Source organism: Centruroides vittatus, unplaced genomic scaffold (genome assembly GCF_030686945.1).
Source record: "Centruroides vittatus isolate TY-2023 unplaced genomic scaffold, ASM3068694v2 contig_1924, whole genome shotgun sequence".
Taxonomy (NCBI): Eukaryota; Metazoa; Arthropoda; class Arachnida; order Scorpiones; family Buthidae; genus Centruroides; species Centruroides vittatus.
The window spans coordinates 73,395-99,396 of record NW_027121182.1 but is presented as its reverse complement, the minus strand read 5'-3'; the positions used below and the strand labels follow the sequence as shown (position 1 = coordinate 99,396).

The window sequence follows — 26,002 nt, the reverse complement described above, 5'->3', positions numbered from 1 at the left end:
TGCAGAAGTGTGTAAGTCATTACAAATTACGTTATTTTCAGAATTGAAACATTACACAAGAAAGTTAAAACAGAACGAATATTTTATTAATTCGTTTATTTTTTGTGTAAGAAAATAATTTCGTACTTTAACAACTTTTATATATATAATATATATATATATAAAAAAAATCGACTCTTGCCACGTTGGTGCACAACCCTATCTTTCGTCCGCCGACAATAATGTGTCCCGCCCGGTGTATAATTATGTGGATGTCGTGATTTTTACATTTGTGACGACGATTTGCAACTACGATTCTATTTACAATTGGACGAAAAAGTTTGTCTGAATGCTTTTCAAACAAAACAATCGGATGAATGATGTTCTTCAATAAATAAGTGAGGTTAGAAAAGATTCATATTACAAAAATACAATCTATCTTACATCTATCATCTAATCTTTATGTATAATATATATAATATATATAGTAAAAATAATTATTTTTCTCTTATAGAACTATCTGAACAGATTATACATTTAATGTAAGCTATACACAGTGTTAAAATGTTTATATATAGTAGGACTGTCTCAGAAAACCTTGTTTGTGATGCAGTTTTCTAGTTCGTTCAGAATCTTGCCGTTGGTGTCGACGAAACCGTCTTTGTCGAAAGTCTGATCGATGCACTTCAGATCGCACTCCGTCTGGTCAGAGGGTTTCACGTAGTTCCAGATTGCGTCCCTCACCTCTTTCTTGTCCACTCCGTGGATCGGAACCGGCTTGGAATTCGGGGTATTCTGATGTGTCCGGTCGTTGCCGTTGAGAACCGGACGACCGTCGTTCACCCGCTGCTTTTCTATGCCTTTGCAAGTGTTATCGTTGCTCTCCCTTAAAGTGTCTTTGTCGGTCGGTTTGTTATATATCTTGTAGAAGAGTCGAATTGGTTCATTCTGCAATATAAACATCTATTATTATTTTACTGCTTAGTACGTGTTAATATATTACATAACATACAGGCATAAATGGAGCTACAATTCTTCAAAGTAGATCTTATATAATCTGTGTTGAATAGCAATAACAAAGAATACATGCCATATTTTTCAGGCAAGAGGCTCTCTATCATTCATCAATTACTCAGAGTCCTAATGAAAGTTTTAGCTAAGAAATTAATACAGATATTTATGTGAATAATCAAAGCACTTTCATGTAGCCTATTGAATACTTTATTTAGGTAATTGGTTGTCGTCAGCTATGAGGATAACCGAAAGCTTCCTAACGAGACTGAAGATCAGAACAAATAAATTTGACTCGGCAATGAACATGACCGTATCTTTTGTCATCCTATCATATAAGTGTAACACTGTGGCAGTGTTATTTATTAATTTTCTATAAGTATTACACTAAATTTACAAATAAAAGAAAATCCTCTATCTGTTCCATACTGCCATTTACAGTTTGCTAAGCAACACAAAAAATTACAAAATCTATACTTTTTAAAATTTTAGCACAACTTATTACTTCATACTCATGTAACTAGTATTTAATTATTATTCATTGCTTATTTATTTAAAAGTTCTATATTATAAAATAAAGTGACTTAAACTTAGAAGTGCAACTTCTGATTATGTTTTCAATGTAATTCCACGAGAAAAAGAAGTAGAGAGAGAACATTAAGAGGGAGAACTCAATGAATTTGAAGCAAGCAAAACTGCCTAATCCTTGAAGATAAAAACATTGTCAATTAAAAATAACTCCAAAAACAATATCATATCATTCAAATCTACTTGGAATACACATTTTTAACATTTAAAATTTCAGGCAAAGACAGCAGAATAACAGAAAAATGAAAATACAGTAGAGCGTCGTTAATCGGAACGATTTTCAGTCGGACTGTGTCATGCTGAATCGAACATTTTTGATACTAGATTTACTTCTAAAGTATAATTTTCATGTTTTTTATATTCTTCAATGTATTTATTTTGTTTGTACAAAATGCAAAATAATTTTTAACGATACGATAGCCTCGATTATTATTATAAAAATTTTCGTTAGGCTTAAAATCGACGAGAATTCAACACGAAGCGACACGCAACGGAGAAAAGTTTGAACATCGGACAGGTTAATATATTTTTTCGTACAAAGTCGGTAATCGGAACAACCCAGTCCCCAATTGATTCCGATTTTCAACGCTCTACTGTAATACTAATAAATAAAAAAGTTAATGTAAATTTCTTTAAAAATTATCTAAGGTTTAAAAATTTGTAAAATTACTGGCTAAAAACATTATAATTAACAATAAATTCATTACCCTTCTCCAAGAATATATGTACGCTAAATCCATCATAGTATATTCATCAAAGAGGTAGTCGTGCATGTATAGTATATCAACCTAAATATTAAAAAAAATACAATTATTTCTTAATTAAATTATGATTTTATTTAAATTTTAAATAACTTAGAATAATTAATACAACTCGATACCTGTTGTTTGGGGAGGAGATTATATTTGGCATGAATCAATTTTTTCAAGTGGGCTATTGTTAATGCGCCCGGACAATAAAGGTATCGACGATGACTCTACAAACACGAGGAAACATAAAACATCAGAATTCAAATAATGGTAAAACGAAAAATTGATAAAAGTATATTAATAGCTTATCACTGTTTCCAATATCAAAAAATATTATTATTTATTATTGGGTAATTTTATTTTGCAAATATTGAAACAAAAATAATCTGTAGCCAAAGTAAGATATAATTCATCTAAACTACCTCACTTAAAGTATTTTTAAACATTAAGCTATTATTAATGTGCAGGAAAATAAGTGAATTATTTTCCTGTAAAAATCATTACGTAACTATTCGTATAAAAAAAAAGACGTGTAATAAATGAGTAACACTCCTTCGCTATTGTTTGTATTTTTGTCTGACCGATGATGCGAGACAGCAAGATTGTAGAAGCTGAAATCCAGCCTGGTGCAATCTTGCCAATTTCTTTAAAATACACACTTAAGATTTTAAATATCAAATGTTAATTTTTATCACAATTTTAGTAATGAAAACAACAGATTTTAATTTTACAAACATACAAAATTATATAAGTTAACTATTTTCAGCAGCTACAGTTTTATGATTTATGTAATTAAATACTGAAATATTCAAAAATACAGTCAGACCAATCTAAAGTTACGACTGTAGGACTGGAATTTTTGAAGTGCGATTTCATAAAAAGAGACATTGCAAAGACAACTGAAAAGCATGAGTTTTAAATTCAAATAAAGTTCAATAATAATTAAAACAAAATTAAGCAAATATAAAATTATATAAAACTAAATTTAACAAAAAGCAAATTAAAACTTATTATGGATGTTTGCTTTAGAGAGAGAATGCAATTATTTTGAATTGTTTTTGATTTTATGATAAAAGGATTGTAGTAAATATCTTCTTATAATCTTTTGATTTATGTAGGGTATCCGAAAAGTTGCTATGCAGTATGAAATTTGGAGTGACATTGAAGTTATAGGCATGATATTGCATATAAAAGCTGTAAGCTATGCAATACCAAACATATAACTGGTCAATTGGTGCCAAATGTACACCTTACAGATCTTTAATGTCATTACAAATTTCTCACTGCACAGCAAAACTTTTGGACCCCTGTAGCTGAAAGTACTGTATAGTGTGATTTCAAGTAATAAAAGCTAAAACAAATATTAACATTCTTAGACTGTAACTCAGGGGCAAATCCTGACCAAAATTTTTGGGCATGCTGAAAGTTATAATAAGAATAATAGGCCTATCTCTAGCACTAAACAATAGGCCGAAATGTTACTTGGTACGAATAAAAAAAGTATGGACTATCATAAAGCCAATTATATCTACACAAGAAATATAATGAAAAAGTATTAAAAATTTATGATAATAATTCAAATTTTGTGGACCCTTGACACTGGGAACCCAGGGTTAAGCCCTATTAATCTCTATGTAGATCTGCCCCTGTACACAATGTATGCTGACTGGGTACCACAAGCTTTCAATAAACTCTGGCTGTGTTAAATGCTTCAAATGACATCACGTGCGTGGACTTGTTTTCTGACACAAACCTCCACACAAGCAAGCGATTCAGTTTCCACAAGCATCGCACTGACTTACAATGGCAAGTCACTAGCTGCCAATGTAAAAGCAAACACAAATGATAAAAAAGTTTATACATTAGAATAAATTATTATTGGCATATTTGTTCTCATATAAAAAGTATATTGACAGTCAAAACTCTCTCTAAAGCATGCGGCGCATGCTAAGCAATCCCAGAGAATTTGCCCCTGCCGTAACGAGTTTCTTCAATTAAGTTTTGTATTTCCTCATGATTAACTAACACAATTGGAATTAGATGCTGATTTGACATTGTTTAAAACTACAAAGCCATCTACAACAAAATGTTTAGTTTTAAGTGTTCAGCTGCTTTGGAAAGTTTCCCTCTCTTCTCTCGGTAATAATTAAATTTTGTGTCCCTGAAACTATTCTCAAACAATTCATCATCTATTTCTTCAGATACAAGTTGTCTGTTTCTTTTAAACTTAGCTATTCTTTAATCATCAGTAGATTGCTTCAAAATTTTGTGTATTGTAAATGATGGATGGAGACAGAGTTTGATTTCACTTGTTGCCTAAGTATCACTTTTTATGACTAAGACACACAGTTCAGATAGGAGCTTCTACTGAAATATTTTTGAATGTAAGATACTAATATATACTTAGCTATTTTTCCCATACTATCAATTATAAAAACCATTTTATAATCATAGTTGTTAAATGTATTTATAGTCACACTAAGACAATACTTATCGTCTTAAAAATAGAATCAAAAGTAATGCCTTTAACATGTTGATTGTATCATCAAGGGTGGCTTTATATAACATACTATGGTAATATCCCCTGGTATCCCAATAATTGGAATTAAGGTAGACCAATGCTATCTTGGATAGTGTGAACAACAAGGCCATTCTGGATTAAAAATTATAAAGGATTCATATGCTATCACTATTTAAGCCCCTTCTTTTTAATACCTTAATGAATGTAATCATATATAACAACATTTTTCACGTTTATTATGAAGCTAATTTGTACAACAATTTTAGGAATAATGTGCATATTATTATAGTTGGAATGACTAGTTTGTCTCATATCGAAGTTCAATTGTATAAGGTAAATAATGCAATCAGTTTGTAATATACATTATCCTTTTAAACTTTCTTTAGAAAGTCTGAGTTTTTAGTTTTATAATGGTTGTTTCCTTCTTTGCCGCAATGTTCCACTGTCACTTCTGTATTGACCATTCATTAGGTCAAACAGTCAAAGTTTAAAGTACTACAGTGTTTATGTGCTTAGTGCATTCATGGTAATGCTTTTGTGAATTACAGTATAAGTAATGTATTTATTTACATGTTTGCTTCAGATAATGTGGAACCATGGATAATTGGGATTTTACTGTATATAGAAAGAACCACCAAATGACTGATTATAAAGAAAATAGAGGTGTGATTAGGCCTTATACATTAATTGTATAAGGCCTAAATTGGAATTAGTCACTTTTCATTAACTGAAAGAGGATACAACTTTACAAAGGCTGAATTCAGACAGTTTGACTGCATAATAATATTGTTGAAATTATTTATTTCATTATTTGTTTGGGAAAAAAATTGATTACATAATTATTATTAATTTGAATATATCACACTGCAAAATCAATACTTAACAATATGTTACAAGAACCCAACTTACTAAACTTGAGAAAAAATCTAGCAATGAGTTGCTTAACTTTCCCAGCAACATTTAAAACTGTGTGGTGCCATCTGTTATATTTTATTTTATAAAACTTTTTATAATTTCTATTTGTATCCTTGTCTACTTGGACCTTGTTTATTAATAAGACTTATTACACTGATGTAGTTTCTAATTAGCAAATAGAGATCTTAGTCAAAAGTCAAAACAATATATATTTATTTTCACCCGTACACTGTTTTTCAGACCTGAAGGCACCTCTTCAGCAGGTTTACAATATTCTATAACAGTCTAATAAGTCCTATTAATAAACAAGGTCCAAGAAGACAAGGATACAAACAGTAATTTATAAGAGTAAGGACATACAGGTAAAAAGAATTAACTTTTTATATTTTTGATTATTATAAAATCACAAGTCTTAATTTTGATGAACTTATAATCTTAATTATATAATCTAAATTAATGATGAACTTATAATCTGAAGTTTTTCTTGATTTTCACATTAGAAAAAGCTATTTCAATTGGATTTCATTTTTCATTTTTGTTAAAATGTATTAATAAATAATTGACAAAGCAATACAAAAATATTTTTCCTAAATTTTATTTAAAATATTTATTTTCAAGTAAATAGAATGAACTTATTGAAAACAACATATTTTCTTATTCTTACCTGTGAGCTACTAATGTTAGAAATTTGATTCCCCTGTAAATGAGGAAACAACACACCTCTGCAAGAGATAAATATATTTTTAAGCTAATAAATTTTTACACTAGGAAATAAAAATATTAAAATATAAATGGCTATAGTAGTAATTATATTTAATAAAACAATAGTAATTATCTAAGAAAGACTAATGATATACAAGGAAAATGTGTAGAAGAATACAAAAGTATTTAATTACAAATTTAGAAAAAGCTTATAATTCAATTTTATATGCAATTACATTTTTCTGTTTGAATGTAATGCCAAAACTTACTACCAAATTTATCAGAGTAAAATATTATTTCTGTAACATTTAGATTTTATTCTTAAACAAATAAAACATCCTGTAGAATTCTTTAATTTTATGAACAAAAATAGAAACATTGATATTAACAGTTAACTTACATAGGACAATATTCCATCGATATGCTGATCATGTCTTTGGGAGAAAAGATCAATCTCTCGCCGCCCAACACTTCGCCCCTTTCTTCACTCGAGGCAGGCACTAAATTCATAAAATAATTTCAATATAAGAAAATATTTATTACTTTCTACATTTAACTTAAAATTACAATCCGTCAAGCACTCAAAAATAATTCATTTTTAAATTTTAACTTTAAACTTGACAAATCATACTTTTTAATCACAGTAGTTTGACTTTGGAATTATTTATGACACACTACAATTTAAATGTTCTTGGTTTAGGAATGTTATTTGATTCTTGAATAACTTAAAATTTATACTTCGAAAGCAAAGTCTATGCTCTCGTAATTCTAGTCAAAATGAACTTTATCCTAAAGACAATCCTTTATGACAGTTTACTAATAAAAGTAATATATATTTCTTACCATATAATGAAATTTATAGTGTCAATACATACAATATTTTAAAAAAATCAACTACAATGCTCACAAATTGAGAATTGCAGACTTACTATAAATGGGTTTACCTTCCTTATATGTACAGAAATCATTTCAGGAAATGTTATTTATAGTCAATTATTGGGCTGCAATTAAAAAATTTGTAGACCTATAAATTCCCACTGACATCTGTCCATGCTTCCTTAATCCTGATCATTGTTTATTTGAAAGTTAGTCTTGCTAAAGCATGGCTGCACTGTTTCTCAGGATACATATTTTATGGTTTCTGTGATCCACATCATTACATCTAAAATAGATACGAACAGACAAGTTCAGCAGTTGATATTTTTGGAACAACAAGTTGCCAATTATACTCCTGTCAAAACCTGCACACAAATATGGCAAGATATTTTCTGAATGTTTTCCCTCTGAACATTTCTCACCTTTTACGCAGTGTTTTGTTCAGTAATGCCTGAAAAAATAAACATGTTTCATCACCATTTGCAACATCTTTGGATTTGTATCTTTTCACACATACACACTTCTCATTCCATTCTGCCACAGTTTCTTCATCGACATTTCCAGGTTCTCCACAGTCTTCAAGAAGAATGAATGCCATTTGCAAAAACTTTCCAACCATCCATTGGAAGCTTTATAATGTCTTTGTCATCAGACTTCTTTACTTTCTTCTTCATTGACCTATTGCCACTCAACCATTCCTGTTTGATATCTGAGTTTTCAAAATTTCATATACTTGTGTCTTGTCAAATCTTAAATTTGTCCACAATTTGCTTCATACAGGGTGGTTATAATTAAAGTTGCGCTACTCAGACCTGTCTGGAGCCCATTCTCGTAAACGTATTTTGATGAAACTTGGTATATATGTTATATGGACCATTGGGAAAAAGAATGCAAAAAAATATTTAGTCCGAATTTTTACCACTAGGTGCAAAAATGGCACATGAAAAACAAGAAACACAAAATGGAAACATGCAAAAGGTTTTTATTCAAAAAAGATTTCTGGTGAGGAAAGGTTTCTGTTGTAGATAGGTTTGACTGTATTTCATAGTTTTATAACATATAGTGACAGAACTAAAACTATAATTAGTTACCACTGTGTATATAACTACCCGATAAAACCTGGTGTTGCATGGGCAATAAATAAAAACAACATTAAAATGAAAACCGTATAGTTTAATTATTTCAGCCTACCATTGTCATATTTATTGCAATACTCAGATGGTACAAAATAGCACAATTTCATTGGTCAAGTAGACAGGAACTGAAAATATGATATCTTAAATTTTTTTCAGATATCATATTTTTTTCTAATGTTGATTCTACATACTGTACCATTCACAGCCAAATATCAAATGGTAATCTGTCAATGAATTAAAGTTTGTGAAAAATGGACCAAATATTTAAACTCGGCACTCTTGAAAACCTTTTAAAACATGTTTTGTGCTCAACAGTAATTTTGTATTATGTAATTTTCCTATTTGAATGCAACCATATCACTTGTCCATAGAAAGAACACTGTTGAGGAAGAAATTGAAGTAAATTCAACCTCCTCCTGGGAGAGAGGACGGTCAACGACTACTAATTAATATTCGGTCTACTATTAATATTGGAAAAGTGATCCATGTTGATGGTCCTGCATGTGATCAAAGTGGCTAACCTTAACATCTTATGTAATATAAAAATAAAAAAGTATGCATATATTTATATAAAAGTTTCTAAACTTTTGTGAGGTGAATCACATTCATGCTAATATAACTTTTTAAAAATTTAACTTACCAACTTCAGGATGTTGCGCATAGAATTCTCTTCTACGTTTCATTTCATCTGTTATAAAAAACAACAACTAATTTTAGATATGAAAATTTTTAAGCACTGAATAGGCAGTTACTAATTGTTATTGCTTATAATATATTAAATGTAAAATAAAATTTTGTTATGATAATTAATGTAAGAGCCTATGAATGTTAAAGTGTCAAATTCAAACTGTCATTTTAAATATTCATTATTTACATGTTATGAATAATGGAATGTGTTAAAAATAATGTAATAAATTGTATTTCTTGTATACAAAATATTATTAAGTACAGTCCTGAAAAAACCTTACAAGAAATATTCCCCTATGTATGATGAAAATGTATTGAAATAAGTTTTGCAGATATTTTATTATTTGAATTAATATATATTTGTTGACTCAATTTTCAGATGATTTAACAAATCAGTCAATTGATAGATCTGTTCCTTTTCTTTAATATTAATAATAAAAATTGTTCTCTTGAAATATATCTGATTTTATAGAATTCATAATGCATTTGCACATAACTGAAATTGTTTTTGGCACAATAAAATTTGTAAAATAATAGCATAACCTAGCTACAAAGAGAACATTCTACTTCTTCCTGTTTCTCATTTAGTATCTACATGCATTCTTCTCATTGTGCCACAATCAAAACAAAGACAAACACACGACCTTAGAACACAACCTTAACAACAAGTTTACAGCGAATTAAAATATTTCTGTAGTAAATATGAGTTAATATTCCTATTAAAACTACAATTTTTTGCATTTATTATTATTTAAGTTTATATTATTTGTGATTAATCAAAAATAATGCAGTGATCAACTAGCTGATAGCAATCAGCTTGTTGCCATTCGAGCTCTATATAAAAATAAACTTGTGGTTGATTTATAGAAATAAGTTTAGAGTTTCTTCTGTATGTTGTTTTCATATATAAGCCACCTTCTTACCTATGAGGGAGTATTAAATAGCTTTACTTAAAAGCTTTTGACTTGTTTGTAGCACACCATCTTAAGCAACATTTCTCCATTTAGATGATAATTCTAATAATGATGCTAAAAATTTATCAGAGGTTAAATAGATGACTTCTATAAATTTGTGAAGTAGCAAAAGTGAAAATTTTGATTTATAGTTATATTTCATTACTATTGTTTTCCATTTTGTTTATTTTGAATTTTAAGTGTTAAATTGTTTTAAAATCTCAACTGCTATCTCAATACTTCCCAACTACAGTTTCATTTGTATAATTTCATAGTAAGCTTTAGATTATAAATAGAACAGCATCCCACTAATTTAATATTTACGCCATATATTTATAAGAAAATTATTTAAAATTTATTCTTACAGGTAGGTCTTAAAAGGTAAGGCTTTTGTCAAAAATGTTGTATGCAGATTTGGATCAGTCTTTGCATGGTTATTCTGGAAACTGAAAGTATCCATTGTAAAGCCATAGATAAACATTTGAAGTATATCAAGTTTCAACTGAAATCAAAAATTGTTAATTTTCTCAATATTTATCTTCTAGGTCAGAAAACGATTCATGATCACAACTTGAAATCATGATTTTCTTCAATAAAATGAGAATGTGAACTTACAGCTTTACTTAACATTCTAAAAATGTGCATGAATCAGATCAAAACTTATAAATCTTGTTAATTTTATTAAGTGTTATGTGATATGTTTGTTTTTCTACTTGTCATTCATTATTCTTGTTATTTTATAGGGATATATTTATTTTGTTTGGGAGAAAGACCAAACAGTCACTTGATGGTTTTGTATACCGTATTTACTCGCATATAAGACGATCTCACATATAGGACAAGGCGTGACTTTGAAGATCAAAATAAAGAAAATTATATTTATTAATACAATTCTAATTTTATTTCATTTAATCACAAATAAATTATCATCAAATGCATGTATTAAGGCAAACAACCATGTTTTCTTGATGCTATCACCTTTTGTCTACTCGGACTTGCCCTTTGAAGCTTTGTTACAATTCTCCTCTTTTTCACTCTTATTTTATAAAGAATTGTTCTCTGATCTGTTGAATGAATTTAAAACGCAGTATTTTCCGAACGACTGCTATCAGCTATTGAAGATTGCTTTTCCACGCACCTGATACCCATGTAGCAAAACCAAAAGATTATAATGCACATGACAGGAAAAAGTTTATTTTTAATGATTCAGTGTACAAATATTCATTAAAAATCCCAATTTAACAAATATGAAATAACTGCATTTATAATCATTGCTAAGTGACCAGCTATTTTCGGATCATCTCTTTAAAAGCGACAGTCACCTTGACCTCAATAGCACCCTGCTATAATAGCAGCATGAATTATTCATGGTTCACAAAAATTATTGCAAAAATGCAAAGGATCGTTCGCTCCCGCGTATAGGACAACCTAGGCTTTTAAAACAGCAAAAAATAAATGGAAACCTCGTCTTATTCGCGAGTAAATACAGTAATTTATTTTTATTTAAATAAATTTTTAATGCTCAGAATAACTATGAGAATGCTAATCTAAATCATTGAAGCATGTTTGTAAGATTCTCTTTGTTAGTAGAGAGACAAGTTAAGCATAATCTTATTTCTTGTAAGCAATGCAGCAAGTTAGTAATGTAAATAAAAACATTTTTGATCTAACATAGCAAGCTAGTTTTCACTTCCACTGGTCAGTGTGTAGCATGAATTGCAAGCTGATTAAGTAAAACAATATCTAGCAATCTTTGCAATATCTTTTGCTAGATTTGTTTCCCTAGGTTCAGGTTAAGTGTAAGATATTGAAATAATTGTAATTTGTAATATTTGTTTTGTTGTTGTATATTTATTCATTTTGTAGTATGAACTGGCAATATTAATATATAATAGTTTAATAAAGTTTTTGATTTTTTTTTAACAAACTCCGATGCAACGTTTGATTTTTGTTAACGTCTTAGATTAATCAAAGTAAGTTTAGAGTTATGATAAATGTCCAAGTTACTTTAACATACACAAAAAATTACAAAATTTTATATAACTTGTCATTACAATGTGTTTTGAGTGTCATGTTAACTGTCACCAAATTCATCTTAAATTAAAACTTACTTTTAAATAATCCAGGAACTAATTTATACACAATATCTTGAAGAGTTTGGTCTGATCTATAAATTCAAAAACAGTTAATAGTAAATAAATGAGAGTAAAATAAGTTTACATGTACAAATTCTTACCTAATATTCAAAAGAGGACGAGTTTTGTGAACTTGAGCATCACATATAGGACAAAATTTATGAGTATCTAAATACTGGACAATACAAGTTTTACAAACTGAAAATATTATGATAAATAAACAATGCTGTATTATAAGTATTGATATTAGAGAATTGAAAACATTATTCTAGGATAAAATTTCTTGGAAAATAGATCTTACATGAATGAAGGCACTCAATGATAGTGGTTGCATCAATGTAATAACCTCCACACAATACACAAGTTAAATGGATGTTAAGATCTTTTAGCTTAATTTTTGTCTGAGACATAGTTTTTGAAAAATTTATATTCCTGAAAAAAGAAAAAAAGAATTTGATAATTACTATAAATAATCACCTATGGATTTTGAAGCATTTACAGAAAGTGTACGTTGGCAATCTGAGATATGCTTCAGATCCTGTTAAATTCAAATAATCCATATCTTTTGGATACTAACACAAATTCATCCTTGCTAGTGTGAATCAAACATATTTTTATAAATAAACAACAACTAACCCGTTATACATAAAGTAAGACATTAACCAATGCCGAATTATCGGGCAAGAAACGACTATATCAATATTAATAATTTTAAGATAATTTGGTACTAGAGTTAGGCGTTAGGCACCATCTCTTGCTAAATTTAATAATTAGAATTTCAATTAAATAATTTTAAATAAATTTAGGCCCAACTAGAAGAAAAGAACTGGCCCGAAGCAGGACTCGAACCCGCAACTTCTGCTCACCGTGCAGATGCATTGCCAATTACGCTACCCGGATTTCTGGTCCGATCTCCCCTTCAAGTATATATAAGCTTACGTTACGACCATCAACGGCCATTACACGGTGAGCAGAAGTTGCTGGTTCGAGTCTTGCTTCCGGCTGATTCTTTTCTTCCAGTTGGTACTAAAATTATTTAATTAAAATTCTAATTATTAAATTTAGCAAGAGATGGCACCTAACGCCTAACTCTAGTACCAAATTATCTTAAAATTATTAATATTGCTATAGCCGTTTCTAGCCCGATAATTCAGCACTGGTTGGTGTCTTACTTTACACATACTTTTGTTTATAAAATATTGCTTCTGCAAGTTCTCATTCATCCCGACATTTCTTCCCCAATCAATTACTAATGTTATACATTAATCTATGACTAATCTGTTCATCTAATTATTAATAATGAAAGCATACAGTTAAACTCATAGTCAAATGTAAAATTAATTTCCAGATACAGTAATACTAAAATGGCATAACCAGTAAAATACTTGCACCACCAAATGGGAGACAAGTTTGAGATTGGTTGCAAGCTGATAGTTTTTGTTAAAATGTCTGACACACACACATTTGTGAAGTGGTACAATCCCTCTTTTAAAAGATTTAAAGGTCAAAATATGCATCTTTTTAGATGTACTAATCATTTGAATGTAAAATTGTTTGACAGAGTTTGTATCTGCCAGTTCTTGATTCTCCATAAGCACATCACATTAAAAAGTCCAAGCTACGTGCTCCTTCAGTTGACACACATTAAATTTTATTTATTAGCATTAAGTAAATAGTGAATTAATGCAGAGAAAATAATCATTTTGTAATAAAATAAACTGGATAACTTTAAAATTCCACGCAAAATAAACCATAAAATGCCAATGAAACTTTAATTACTGTTTTTAATCTTGTTCAAAGTTCAAATTCTTCACAAAACTGAGTGGGTAAATGAATCAAACTCACACCAAAAATCTTTAATGTATCACCAGAAAAAAAAAAAAACTTGTTTCAGACAAACATTCTTTGCTGATGATACATTAAGATGTTTTGATGTATGCTTGATTAAACTTGTTCAAAGCCATCAGTTTATACTGCATCAGATTTAGCGGCTGTCCGTAAATGACATCCGCACTGGAAGAGAGGGAGGCGGTTATGATAAGTCGGACAAAGTTGGACGAATATAAAGGCTTCGGCAGATGTCCATTTATTTCATTAAATTTTATACAGTTTGTGTGGTGTATTATATTTATTTCAAAATTTATTGTATATTTCAATTCTAATTATGCTATCTATCATTCATAAAATGATAAAGTCTAGTATGCTATTCACACCATGTAATATTAATATGAAGAGAACATTACTTGTCGCACTATCGACAGGAAACAGCACCACGCATGCGTCGTATTACCTCACATTCGCAACATCGTACGAATTTGAAAATCGTAGTGGATTCATATCGAATATCATACAAAAAACATTTTTATTTAAATTTTGTATGTGTTATTCTTATCAAATGTTCATGTTCGATATAAAAATCTCTTATTCATCCGAAGATGACGGAAATACATTCATCGAAAGTGCTAAAAAGAAAATATTTGGTAACGCCGTACACAGTGAGTTCTCTTCATATTAAAGTGATAAAGGTTTTACAGGAATCATGTTTTATTGGATGCCCAAAAAAGGGAGTAAAAATCTCAAAAAAATAAATAAAAAAAAGGGCAGATTTATGGATAATTCCAGATTATACTTCAAAGTATTTATTTAAAGTTTTATTAAACCTGCAGAAGACAGAAACTGAATAACTATAATAGAATAAATAACCTTTAATCTAGCAAATAATTATAATTAAAAAACAAATATTGTAGATCACATTTATGAGTCACCTTCAAATTTAAAATACAGAACTAAAAACTGAACATTTACAGGCTTTATTAAAATGTTACAGTTAACTAAGTTTAACTTATTTCACAAATCCAAACATTTAAACAAGAGTAATAATTTATTTACCATCCAAAAATTAACTTTTAAAATTAATATTCTACCAAGATGACAAGGAAAATACATAAATTTGAAATAATTTTGTTAGTGAATAATCAAATAGAAAATATAAATGACAAATTTTATTCACATTTAAGTTTAGTTACTCACATTATTTGTTATAACAAATTTGTCTCAATAAAATATCTCCACATTTCCTGTCACAGCAACTGATTTGTGTTATCGAGATAATGATAATTGGGAGCTGCTTTCCACGAAAGTAATGAAATTATAAACAACAGCACAAATAAAAATATTTATGAAATTCAATAACAGTTCTGGCAGAAAATGAAGCTTATAGTTTGTAAAATTTTATGTAAGTGCTTATAAAATCACTAGTGTGTGCATGATGATTACAAAGCAGATAAGATATGCTTTTACCAGTACAGATACATGAAACATTTCACAAATCTTGCGCAGGATGTCGAAATGCTTATTGACAAGAACTTATGTTTGTTTGCGAAGAACACGGACTACATTTTTGATGCTTTTGAAAGTCATGAAATTTATTGCTATTCAAGTTGGAACATGGTTCTTAACAAAAAATAAAACAATACAAAATTTTACCAAGCAACTACTTGGAGACAGTACAAAGCTTCAAAAATATTTACCGATAATTATTTAGCTGACGTCTTTTAGTGATTTAGATCTATTTTTTAGGTTATAAATGATTCAGAAGGATGAGAAAATTTTAACAAATTTTGTTCCTTTCCAATTTAATTAAATATAAAGATTAACGACATCAAAAGATAAAAACCTGGTGAGGAATAGTAAATATAAAAATGAGAAAATATGGTGAAAGCAAGAGATAATTATACAAGTGTAACATTAAGCAATAATAACTATTATTTATTAAAGTCCATTTATAAGTTTAAAAATGAGAAATAAGTCATTATATCTATTGACAAATATGGTATAAGCAACAATAACGAGAACTTTTATCCAATGCCTTTTGTTATATTATAGACTGTTTATTTTCGATAGAAAAGTTAAATTTGTAAAGTACAATGAAACCTTGCTTAACGAGCACCTCTCATAATGAGCAAAACAAATTGTAAAAAAATGACTCCCTTAACAAGCAACGAGAAGAGGGGAAGTCCTGAATTGTGCACATGCTACATCAGTCTGTGTTTAGCACTCGTTCTACTAGCATCTTAGTGTCACTTGTGATCACACATTTTTCAAACTTGTGTTCAGACATATTACACATAATCATCAACAACCATAGCCTGTTATATAATAAACATGCCTAACGATATGCCAAATTCTTGGGCTATGTAAAGGCTATAATTAAATATTAGAAATTAAATAATTTGACTAAAAGTAGGCAGTTATGTTGCCATCTCGTATTAAATTTTGACTTTTTTTTTTGTTTTCTGCAAATCAAATTTGCATTCCAGGTTGGTTCATTCCACGCTAGAAGAAAAGATGATGATTCATGCTCCTTAACAATGTATATTAAATAATTTTCTTTGAATAAATGCTATACATAAAATATTTGAATATTTTTTCGGCATGAAACGCATTATTGTATTTTACATTAATTTATATAGAAAAATTGTTTCACTTAATAAGTGTTTTGCATTAGGAGTAAGATTCTGGAATGAATTATGCTTGTTAAGCAAGGTTCCACCATATTAATTTGAATGAATTTTATATACAGAGTATTGTTAAAGCAAATCACTACTAAATATTCATTTTGTAAACAATTGTATTAACATTAATCATCTTAATTATCTGTTAAAAATGACAAACATGTTAGTTTTATTTTCTGTCAGTTTATTACATTTTCAATGTTATTGCTTATCTGTTTTCATATTCTTTGCATTCAAATGTTACCAATATTTTTACATGGTTTTACAAATAGTACTGAGATTTTTTAGAATACAAATTAATTTTAAAATCAACTTAATAAGGAAATGCCTCTACTTTTTTAAAATTCTTGATAAATAAATCACGTTTTTACCTGTCATTTGACAACCATTTTCATTAAAATTTAAATATTTACAGCTGTAAATTTATGCTGTCCTAACAGAAACACACAACTGTCGGCAAGAAATTTAAACCACCGACTTTTCTAAATCTATGTCAACACACTACATTGCATTAAAATCAATGTAACAGTCGACGACTATGCATTTATGCACATACACTGATCAGGATTTATGGTGCTATAGCTACTAACAGACACAGTGCATCAAGATGAAATTTGGTGCTACAGGTACTGAAAGCTTTTCACACTGAGCGCAATTCACTGGCGAAAGCGAATAACACGTCAGACATGACGTCATTTCCGGTGAATTTTACCATTTCACAAATCACTTTGAAGTTCAAAACCATCGAGCTTTTTCGCTTCGAAAAAATTTCGCCACCAATTGTATTTCCGATAGTTGTCATGTGGTTCTTGTTTTCAAGATGGCTACAGAAACTTTCTCACGCAATAGAGTAAATGTTGTAATTACAGATTTTTAATATTTCACTCACCCAGGTCGTTTACTTTTTGACATATCTTTTTTTCTCGATAAATAAACAAATGTGGTTAACGACAGAGTATCGGAAGTGGCCATTTTGTTTTTCGAAATGACATTTTCTCTTGCTTGCAAACGATTGGCTTCTTAAAATTTGCAATCGCTTTTCACTTTTGGTTGTAGGGTCAATTTTGCTAAGCGAATAAAAAATCACTTTTTGCTTTTATCATTCACTCAGTGTGAACTAAGCTTAAGTTTCACAGATCTATATACATCTCAAAGGGTCACTTTCACTTCTTTTCAAGTTTCTTACTTACATAGGAATAGCCTACAACACTAATAGGATAATAATAATTCTTAACAAAGATTAATCAGGTCAAATCATGTTTATACCTTTATCATTAATTCCAGTAACTGAATGCATCAAATCAAATTATATCAAGTGGTATTCACACAAATCTCATTTAACCTTATGTTATTTATTGAAAATATCTCACTTTACACAGATAAATTTTAAAAATTAATTCAAAAAACTTGTAAGTAGATGACCCGATGCATACTTATTATAGAATTACACACAGTGACACGATATTATGCGCTTACCTCAAGCAAATATTTTCCATAATTATTAGATTTATATGAGAAAAATTATAAAAACACAACAACTTCACATCATTTAAGTCGAGAGAAATTAATGTAATCAAAACAAATTATTGCAAGCAGACAACCGTTTATAAATTTGAAAAACAATTTTATGCTTGTTTTTTATTGTTTATCAATAAAAATCACAACAATTCAACCATTAATAAGCGTAAAATTAAATAACGACGTAATTGCCATTTAACAGAGCAAAAAACCGAAGTAGAAAAACAAGATCTGTCAAACCAATTGAGATAGTATCCATTTTGGTACAATTACAGCACCGAATGAGAAATTTGAACCTTATCAGAGTTATAGACCGTGGGAGAAAAAACAGTTGAAGGAACCATACTCCTAATGCAACTATTGACAAGATATGGCCCTACTTCTGGGCCGTAGAAGACAGGGAGTGGCGTGGCTCCTCCAAGACCGTCACATTTAACTATTTAGCCAAGCAGCTTCGAATAGTCCACCGGCGAAGTTCTTGGCACGGGGCTCTCCCACGAATACACGGACAATAGTCAGTTTACCAGTCCATGGAAAAACCGACCTTTGGAAGCAGTACCAGGCAAAGTATCTCACATACAGGTATAGTTCCATTGACTTTTTAGTTCATACGGGGGTGGATGAAAAAATCCTCATTCAAAATTCAAATCTTATCCACATTTTTAAGTAAATTTTGCGTCTTCTTTCGAATTTTACATTTTAAAACCGGAGATGACGTCAAATTGACGTAAAAACGTGCACCATCTCAACCAAAGGAACAGACTAAAAGGCATTTTTGTATGCAAGTAGCACAAGCATTAATACATTAATTCAGCCATTTTATGCGTTAAAAACGTGTTTTTCAGCTCATCCGAGCTAAAAGTAAACTTATAATTTGATAAAACGTGTAAAACTTGTATTAAAATTAAGTATTTTCTCCCTAAAACATCAAGCATTTGTCTGCATGGTACCGTTAGGCCTAATTAAGATGGCTTCTTTTAAACGATTTTCTGGACATAAATAAACTTTAACCCGTTTAAATAAATAAGTATTCGTGTAATTATATTCTTATACATCAAATAAAAGTAATTAATAAGTAAATTTCCTCCTAACTTACTCAGAAAAGAAACAAAAGACTCATAAAACTTCGCCATTTTTCGAATCCGGCCGCTTCCTTATCGTTTGGCACACAAGCGTATCCGGTAATTCATAATTTATTAAAAATTTATTAAAATAATAAAATTTCGCGCCGATGTCTGAGAAATTTTATAAGTTTTTAATTAATAAATAATAAATTAATTATAATTTAATTAATTTAACATTTTAAAAAGTAAAAGGAAATTATTTGGGAGAAAATTTGGCTACATTTTGGGGATTTCGTAAAGTAATTTGTTACTGGTCCGTCGAAGATTAAACACGTGGTTTAGACGTTTTCGAGTTAATTTTTTTGAATTTTTGAATAAATTTTTGATTATAAATATGAAATCTGATATCAGACAGCGAATTATGGTTGTTGTTAATGTTGCTAAAGAAGCATTCCATTGGGGATTTATACCTACTGTTTTATATTTAGGTAAGTTAATGAATATAGCAAATGGTTTTATAGTTGTATGTTAGAATCGAGCTTTTTAAGAATTTAAGATGATAAAATACCAAAAAGTAATAAGAAATTACAAAAGTAAACACGAAGTTTTCATTAAGGGGAGAAATAGTACAACTTACAATCAGTCAATAGTGTCCAGTCACTCAGTGTTGTCTGTTGTATGATGCAATCAATTCTGTTATAGTGCAATAATGAACACCGCATTGCACATTTATTACTCATCATTTAGCAATTTATTTGAATAATGATAGCTACAAATAAATTTTACTAGTTTCTGCAACTCTATTTAACAAAATCTACATTAAAGGATTGGGTGTTTAAAATTCCTACCAGTGATGAAGCGGTTCTGTTCCCTGAACACTGGGAGTTCAATCATGAGTTTGTGCCTCGCCAGGATGGGCTGGTCATGTGGAGTTTACTGGATTTTCCCCACACCTCTAATGCCCGAAGAGGAGCCAGTTACCCTTAAAAGACCTCTTGGAAGGCATTATTCCTGCTCCCCGTATATGGTGAAGTGCCAAGCTTTGGCCGGCTCTTCAAATACACAATGCCGCTCTTTCCGAGGAATAAAGCCAATAGGCTAAGCCTCCATATCGACTCTGCAATCGAGAGAATGGGACTTTGGCAATGTTGCTATTCCAAAATGAAGGATCTTATAGTATAGCTGTTAGAATATTCTGTGAATTATTTAAATTGAGAAGGAATTCCAAAATTCGTTTTGTGAATTTTGGAATTTCATACATTTATTTCACAAATTTTAAATGTTACTGGACATAAAGATTCGTCGACTATGTTCATTAACACCAATAATTACGTTGTAAGATATTGTTAGATAATAAAACTTTTACTTTACTAATGAGTATTTTAAAAGAAAAATCAATTTCTTCCATTTTAATAGTCTTGCTATTATTAATATGTATCAGAGCTTTTTTTTAAAGATTAGATGAAAGTCCAGGTACAGGTCAAAGCCAGAATAACAGGGAAAAAGACAAGTTTACGAGGCACCTGATTTGAATAATCTCACATGGGACAGATCCCCTTACAACCTAGGCCTGTTTGCAAGGGTCCAAACTTTATTGAAAAACTGCCCAAAATTGCCAGAAAGGTCAAAGCCACAATACCATGGGAAAAGACAGCTTTCTCAGTTGTCTAATTTGCATAATCTTGTGGGGACCGACTCCCCTGCAATGTTTAAAAGTGTCCCAGACTGTCCAAAATCTCTAATTATAACTGCCTAATTCATACCAAGGGGCATAGGTCAAAGTTCAAGCAACTAAAATACACTGAAAACTACACTTTCCTCCATTCTAATTTGCATAATCTGATGCTATTATATATGTGTAACTGGCACTACACCCACACAGTAATCAGGAGTTGTGGGTTCAACTCCTACTTTGAGCTAATTCTTTTCTTCCAGAATATTCTAAATTAAATTTAATTTAATTAATTTCATTTATAATTACTAAATTTATTGCAAGATGTTAGTGAAACCACCTCCATCTTGTCAAATTACTTTGTTTTGGGTTATTATTTAGTCTAAAAATAAAATTTCAACAGATTGGTTAGTGTTCAAAGGATATAGGTTGTATGGATTTAATAGAATTTAGAACATTTCAAATTGCTGATGTATACTCTGTAAATGCTCCAAAGTTACAAATGTTGGTGCACACACTTTATTTATTTATCTAGTACAAATGGAAACGTCAGAGACGGTTGTATTCCACCCTCCTGATAACAAGAAATAAAAGATCCCAATAAAATAATAACAAAATATAAAAGACATAATAAAAATTATAAACATAGCAAAACAAAAGTTACGTTATGTATAATATAAAATAGATTTACATTTATTTTTAAAAAAGTTAAAATCACGATATAGATATGGTTCCACGGGCTGTATGTGAGATATTTTTAGCATTAACCGTAACTTGTACAAATATAATAAAAAGAGTATATAAATAATTGGGTTTCTGAGGTCTAAAATTATTTATAGTAATAACTTGTTTTTGGAAGTAAAATATGTTTTTATTGCAGGTTTTAAGAGAGGAGCTGATCCTGGAATGCCTGCAATTACATTACTCAAGTAAGATGGTTTTTATTATACAATTATTACTGATATATGTATTTATTTGGTTGTTGCCATAATTAAGTTTAATACACACCTGTACATATTCATGGCTAGACAGCATGAGTGGTGAGGCATAGGCCTGATGCTCTGATGGGCTCAGAAACCTTCATAGATAGTTTAATCAGATATGGTTGTACGAACAGGCTGACACACAAGAATCATGCATAGTGGAACTTTAGCCACCAACACATTAGACCCAGAGGTAGAGTTACTTTTTCAAGCCACTGTCTTGATCCTCCTGATCAGAGAGAGGGATGATTTAAGAGCATTGGAACGGACAGAGATGCACCTCTATGAAATTTAAAATGCATTGATTTTAAAAATTGTGGCACCATTTTCATTGCTTGGAAAACTGTTTGAATTGCAGTCACCTTATAAGTTTGAATTTGAACTTTGAAGAGGTCATTGTTTGCAATGGAACAATGGAAATTTGAATACCTGTCCCAGTGTTGCGTATATGATCTGTTGTGTCACGGAAGAACATTTACTGATGATATGCTTAGTCGGGCTGAAAATATTTTGAAGTTAATATATTGCAACTAAACATAAAAGTTAGTGCTACTTTTGATTAAGAATAGAACACATACAATGGGAATTCTTATTATAGAACAAAAATTTTGAAATTATTAACATATGGAGTAGAACATCTTAAAATAATTAAAATAGATGAAGTAAAATTAAAAACACTGAATGTATGAACAAGCACTTATTTATCTTGAAAAGCTCAGTATAAAGGGAACACATCATAAGCATATTATCCAGTTAAGTGATTGAAGAACTTTTGTCAAGTACAATATTATATATTCACAGAGTTATCATTGATTTTACATCTTTGTATAGTATTGTCAATAAATCTGATTTTGTAGTGTGAAGAACACTAAAGTAGTATAGAACACATTAAATTGTTAGTCTAATATGTACAGTCCATTTCAAAAGTATAAACACAGGTGCATAAAAAAATGATTTGTGATGTCTCAATATTTTGTAGGTCCACCATTTGAATTAATTAATTCAAATACTCTATCAGACACACATTTTACTAGTTTTTGAAGTTGTTTTTGTTTAATATTCTCCCAACAATCCATGATAGCTAATTTCAGTTCGTTTGGTTCACGTCAGGGTTCTGTGATGGCCAATCAATTACATTAATTTTTTTTTCAGCAAATCAATTTTTAGTTCACTTTGATGTATGAATGGCCTGTTGGAATTGCCAGTTTTCTCCCCGAGTAAGTGATCCAAAAGTTATTAAATTTTGATACAACAATTCTTGATACTTTTCTGAATTCATTCTACCTTCTATAAATACAACATCCGTTTTACCTCCCCATCCAAATCCTGCCCATGCTATCACAGATCCTCCACCTTGCTGTCTGCTCATTCTGACTTCGTTCTTCTTCAAATCATGCCAGTAGTGACTATAACCATCAGGTCTATCCAAACTCCAGTTTTTTTCATCTGAAAAAACTATTTGTTTCCACTCCTTTTTCCATGTCATCTTGTCTTTGGCCCACTTTAACACAATTGCACAAAACAGCTAGATTAATTTCAGTTTGGCAGCCATTTTTGTAGAATTGGCATTTTTATGATTATGCATACATCTCCATACAGTTGCTTGTGAAACTGCAATTGGCAATGTTGATGCTGCTTCTCTGACAGACAACTTGTTGGCTGTCAGTAGCCGAAAAACCTTTTGTTTTTAGGTGTAAGGAGTTTAGGCTTTCCACGTCGCTTATTTCTGCCATAATTTTCACCCCGAGTTAACATATTTCTCTTAGCACGTGTAGATCGATTTATAGCTGCCGAAATTTGTCTCGGAGATTGTAATAATGAGTGATACTCCTCTCTGGTGACAACTAATTAAACCAATAATTAATAAAAAAAAAATTATTATACTAATTTTATGCACCTGTGTTTATACTTTTGAAACACTCAAAAATTGAAAATCTATGATAATTTTTTTTTGTAATTGTCAAATTGCTCTAAAAATTTCAGAAAATGTTTAAATTGATGTTGTAAACAACATACTAATATAATAAATACATTACTACAGTTAATGTTTTTATTATTGAAAAATGTTGGGTGTGTTTATAATTTTGAAATGGACTGTAGATAGTATTAATGATGATGTAGATATTAAATTTGGAACAACAACAAAATTTTTGTAAATAGTTTGGATATAACTATCGTTACGTAGATCTAGGTAACAATAGTAACGATGTTTATCTTAAACCTGCATTTAGATTTTCATGTATACATCAGATATTGCTTATACGACAATTGCAAGTTAGTTGTTTATTTTATAATTTAATTTATGGAGTTTAGAGTTAAATAAGGTATCCGTGATGGATTTTGAAAATTGTTTTCCTAGGATTTATTAATTCTTATATTAACAGTCACATTAGAACATTCATTACATAAAAACCTAACAGCTATACAATTTATATCTTCATATTCAGTGAACAGTTTCGTAAACATTAAGCCTGTCTGAAATTGAGCCGAATAAAGATGACATTTTTGACTATATCGATCTGTTCCTTTCTATTAGAATAAAAAGTGGACATGGCTGTAGCTAGAAATGTAATTTGTTATGTGGCAGGCTTAAATATTAAATAATTTAAAAGTATAGTGGGTAATATAGATTTATTGAGCTATCGTTTTGTGTAGGATCAAAACTTTCATAGACAGTTTTAGGAGACTTAACTGAAGTAATAGTTAAATGGGTACATCTAGTTAGATCTTCTACTCATTTGACTGGTATTAATTTTATCATTGAACATACTGGCGAGTTTACCATTATCTAGATTTACCAAACTTCAAATCACAGAAGACATGGCATCAAAATTTTTCATTATCACTTAGTTGTATCGACTTACATAATACACCCAAACTCCAGCAGCAATGTGAAATATTCACACTGTAGAACAAACATTTTCGGCGACTTCTTATATCTCCATTTTCAGATTCTGAAGTCTGTTGAACATAGAACAAGACTTCTGACAAATGTAGAATGATGCTTGTAGAGAACGTTTTTAATTTCTATTGTTTTATATCTGGAAGAATTTGTGTAATACTTTGGCATTTGTATATGACAAGCTGCATTCCAGTGTTTGATTAACAGGGCCATCACCCATTCTACTTCGACAATACATATTTACCAAGTGATGACACCTAATGCCTGCCTCTAATGCCAAATTACTTAGCATTTAATTTATAGTAGTATTAGTAATATAGACCGGCGTTTCTCGACTGCTGGTCCACGGAGAATTTTTACCGCTCGGCATTAAAAAATTCTCTTATTCAAAAAAATAACGATGATGACAAAAATTTTCATTTATTAAATTATGAAAAAGATAGTTTATACGAATTTTAAATTTACGTAATTTATGTTTAGCACGGCACCGAAGACAAATTCTTGTGATGCGTAATATTCGGGAATGTTCTAGAAAGTACATGCGTCTCTTATTTATATCTCGCAATGGTGTGATGTCGTTTATTACTAGACGTTCGTTTCAATATGTTTAACAGATTTGGTTACAAGTTTACAAGGAACTGCAATAAATGCATTTCATTTATTTAATAAAATAGATGGATTTAAGAAATAATTAATAATTATTCTGAGTTTGTTAGTTTGCAGCAAGATATAAACTTATCAAAATTAAATATAATCATTGAGCAACACTTACAATCTTTAAGTAATAGTTTCAAAAGATATTTTCCATCTGAAAAAACCACGTGTGAAAGGAATTTGTGGATAGCAAACCCTTTTGTAATACACGACAGTAGTAAATTAGATTTAAGTAACGGCGAATACAAGTCCATCCTTGAGATTAGTTCAGATATCATGTTAAAGACTAGGTTTTCAACAATATCTATAGATAAATTTTAGATCAAAATGAAAAATAAATATTCGTCTCTATACGAGAAAGCGATGAAAATGTTAGTCCCCTTCGCATCAACATATTTAGGTGAAATGGGATTTTCAGCTACGACGGTAATAAAAAATAAATT

The 26,002-nt window shown here is 29.9% G+C and overlaps 1 protein-coding gene across 1 annotated transcript; it reads right to left on the bottom strand.

Moving 5' to 3' along the window:
• Positions 1-64: 64 nt before the first annotated feature.
• Positions 65-19,459, bottom strand: LOC136970356 (polycomb complex protein BMI-1-A-like). Its single transcript, XM_067264787.1, has 10 exons — positions 19,381-19,459; positions 12,554-12,684; positions 12,354-12,450; positions 12,229-12,284; positions 9,118-9,165; positions 6,866-6,965; positions 6,428-6,485; positions 2,459-2,554; positions 2,286-2,366; positions 65-927 (listed from the first exon to the last, which is right to left on the bottom strand). The coding sequence occupies exons 2-10, from the start codon at positions 12,660-12,662 to the stop codon at positions 568-570; spliced, it is 1,005 nt and encodes a 334-aa protein (XP_067120888.1). The 5' UTR covers positions 12,663-12,684; positions 19,381-19,459; the 3' UTR covers positions 65-567.
• Positions 19,460-26,002: the final 6,543 nt, after the last annotated feature.

Excerpts from the sequence above, each read along its gene's own strand:
- LOC136970356 (XM_067264787.1), bottom strand. The coding sequence starts at position 12,662 with ATGTCTCAGACAAAAATTAAGCTAAAAGATCTTAACATCCATTTAACT. Across the intron at positions 6,486-6,865 it reads TCGATGGAATATTGTCCTAT|AGGTGTGTTGTTTCCTCATT; the intron begins GTAAGTTAACTG and ends TATCTCTTGCAG. Across the intron at positions 928-2,285 it reads ACATATATTCTTGGAGAAGG|AATGAACCAATTCGACTCTT; the intron begins GTAATGAATTTA and ends TTTATATTGCAG.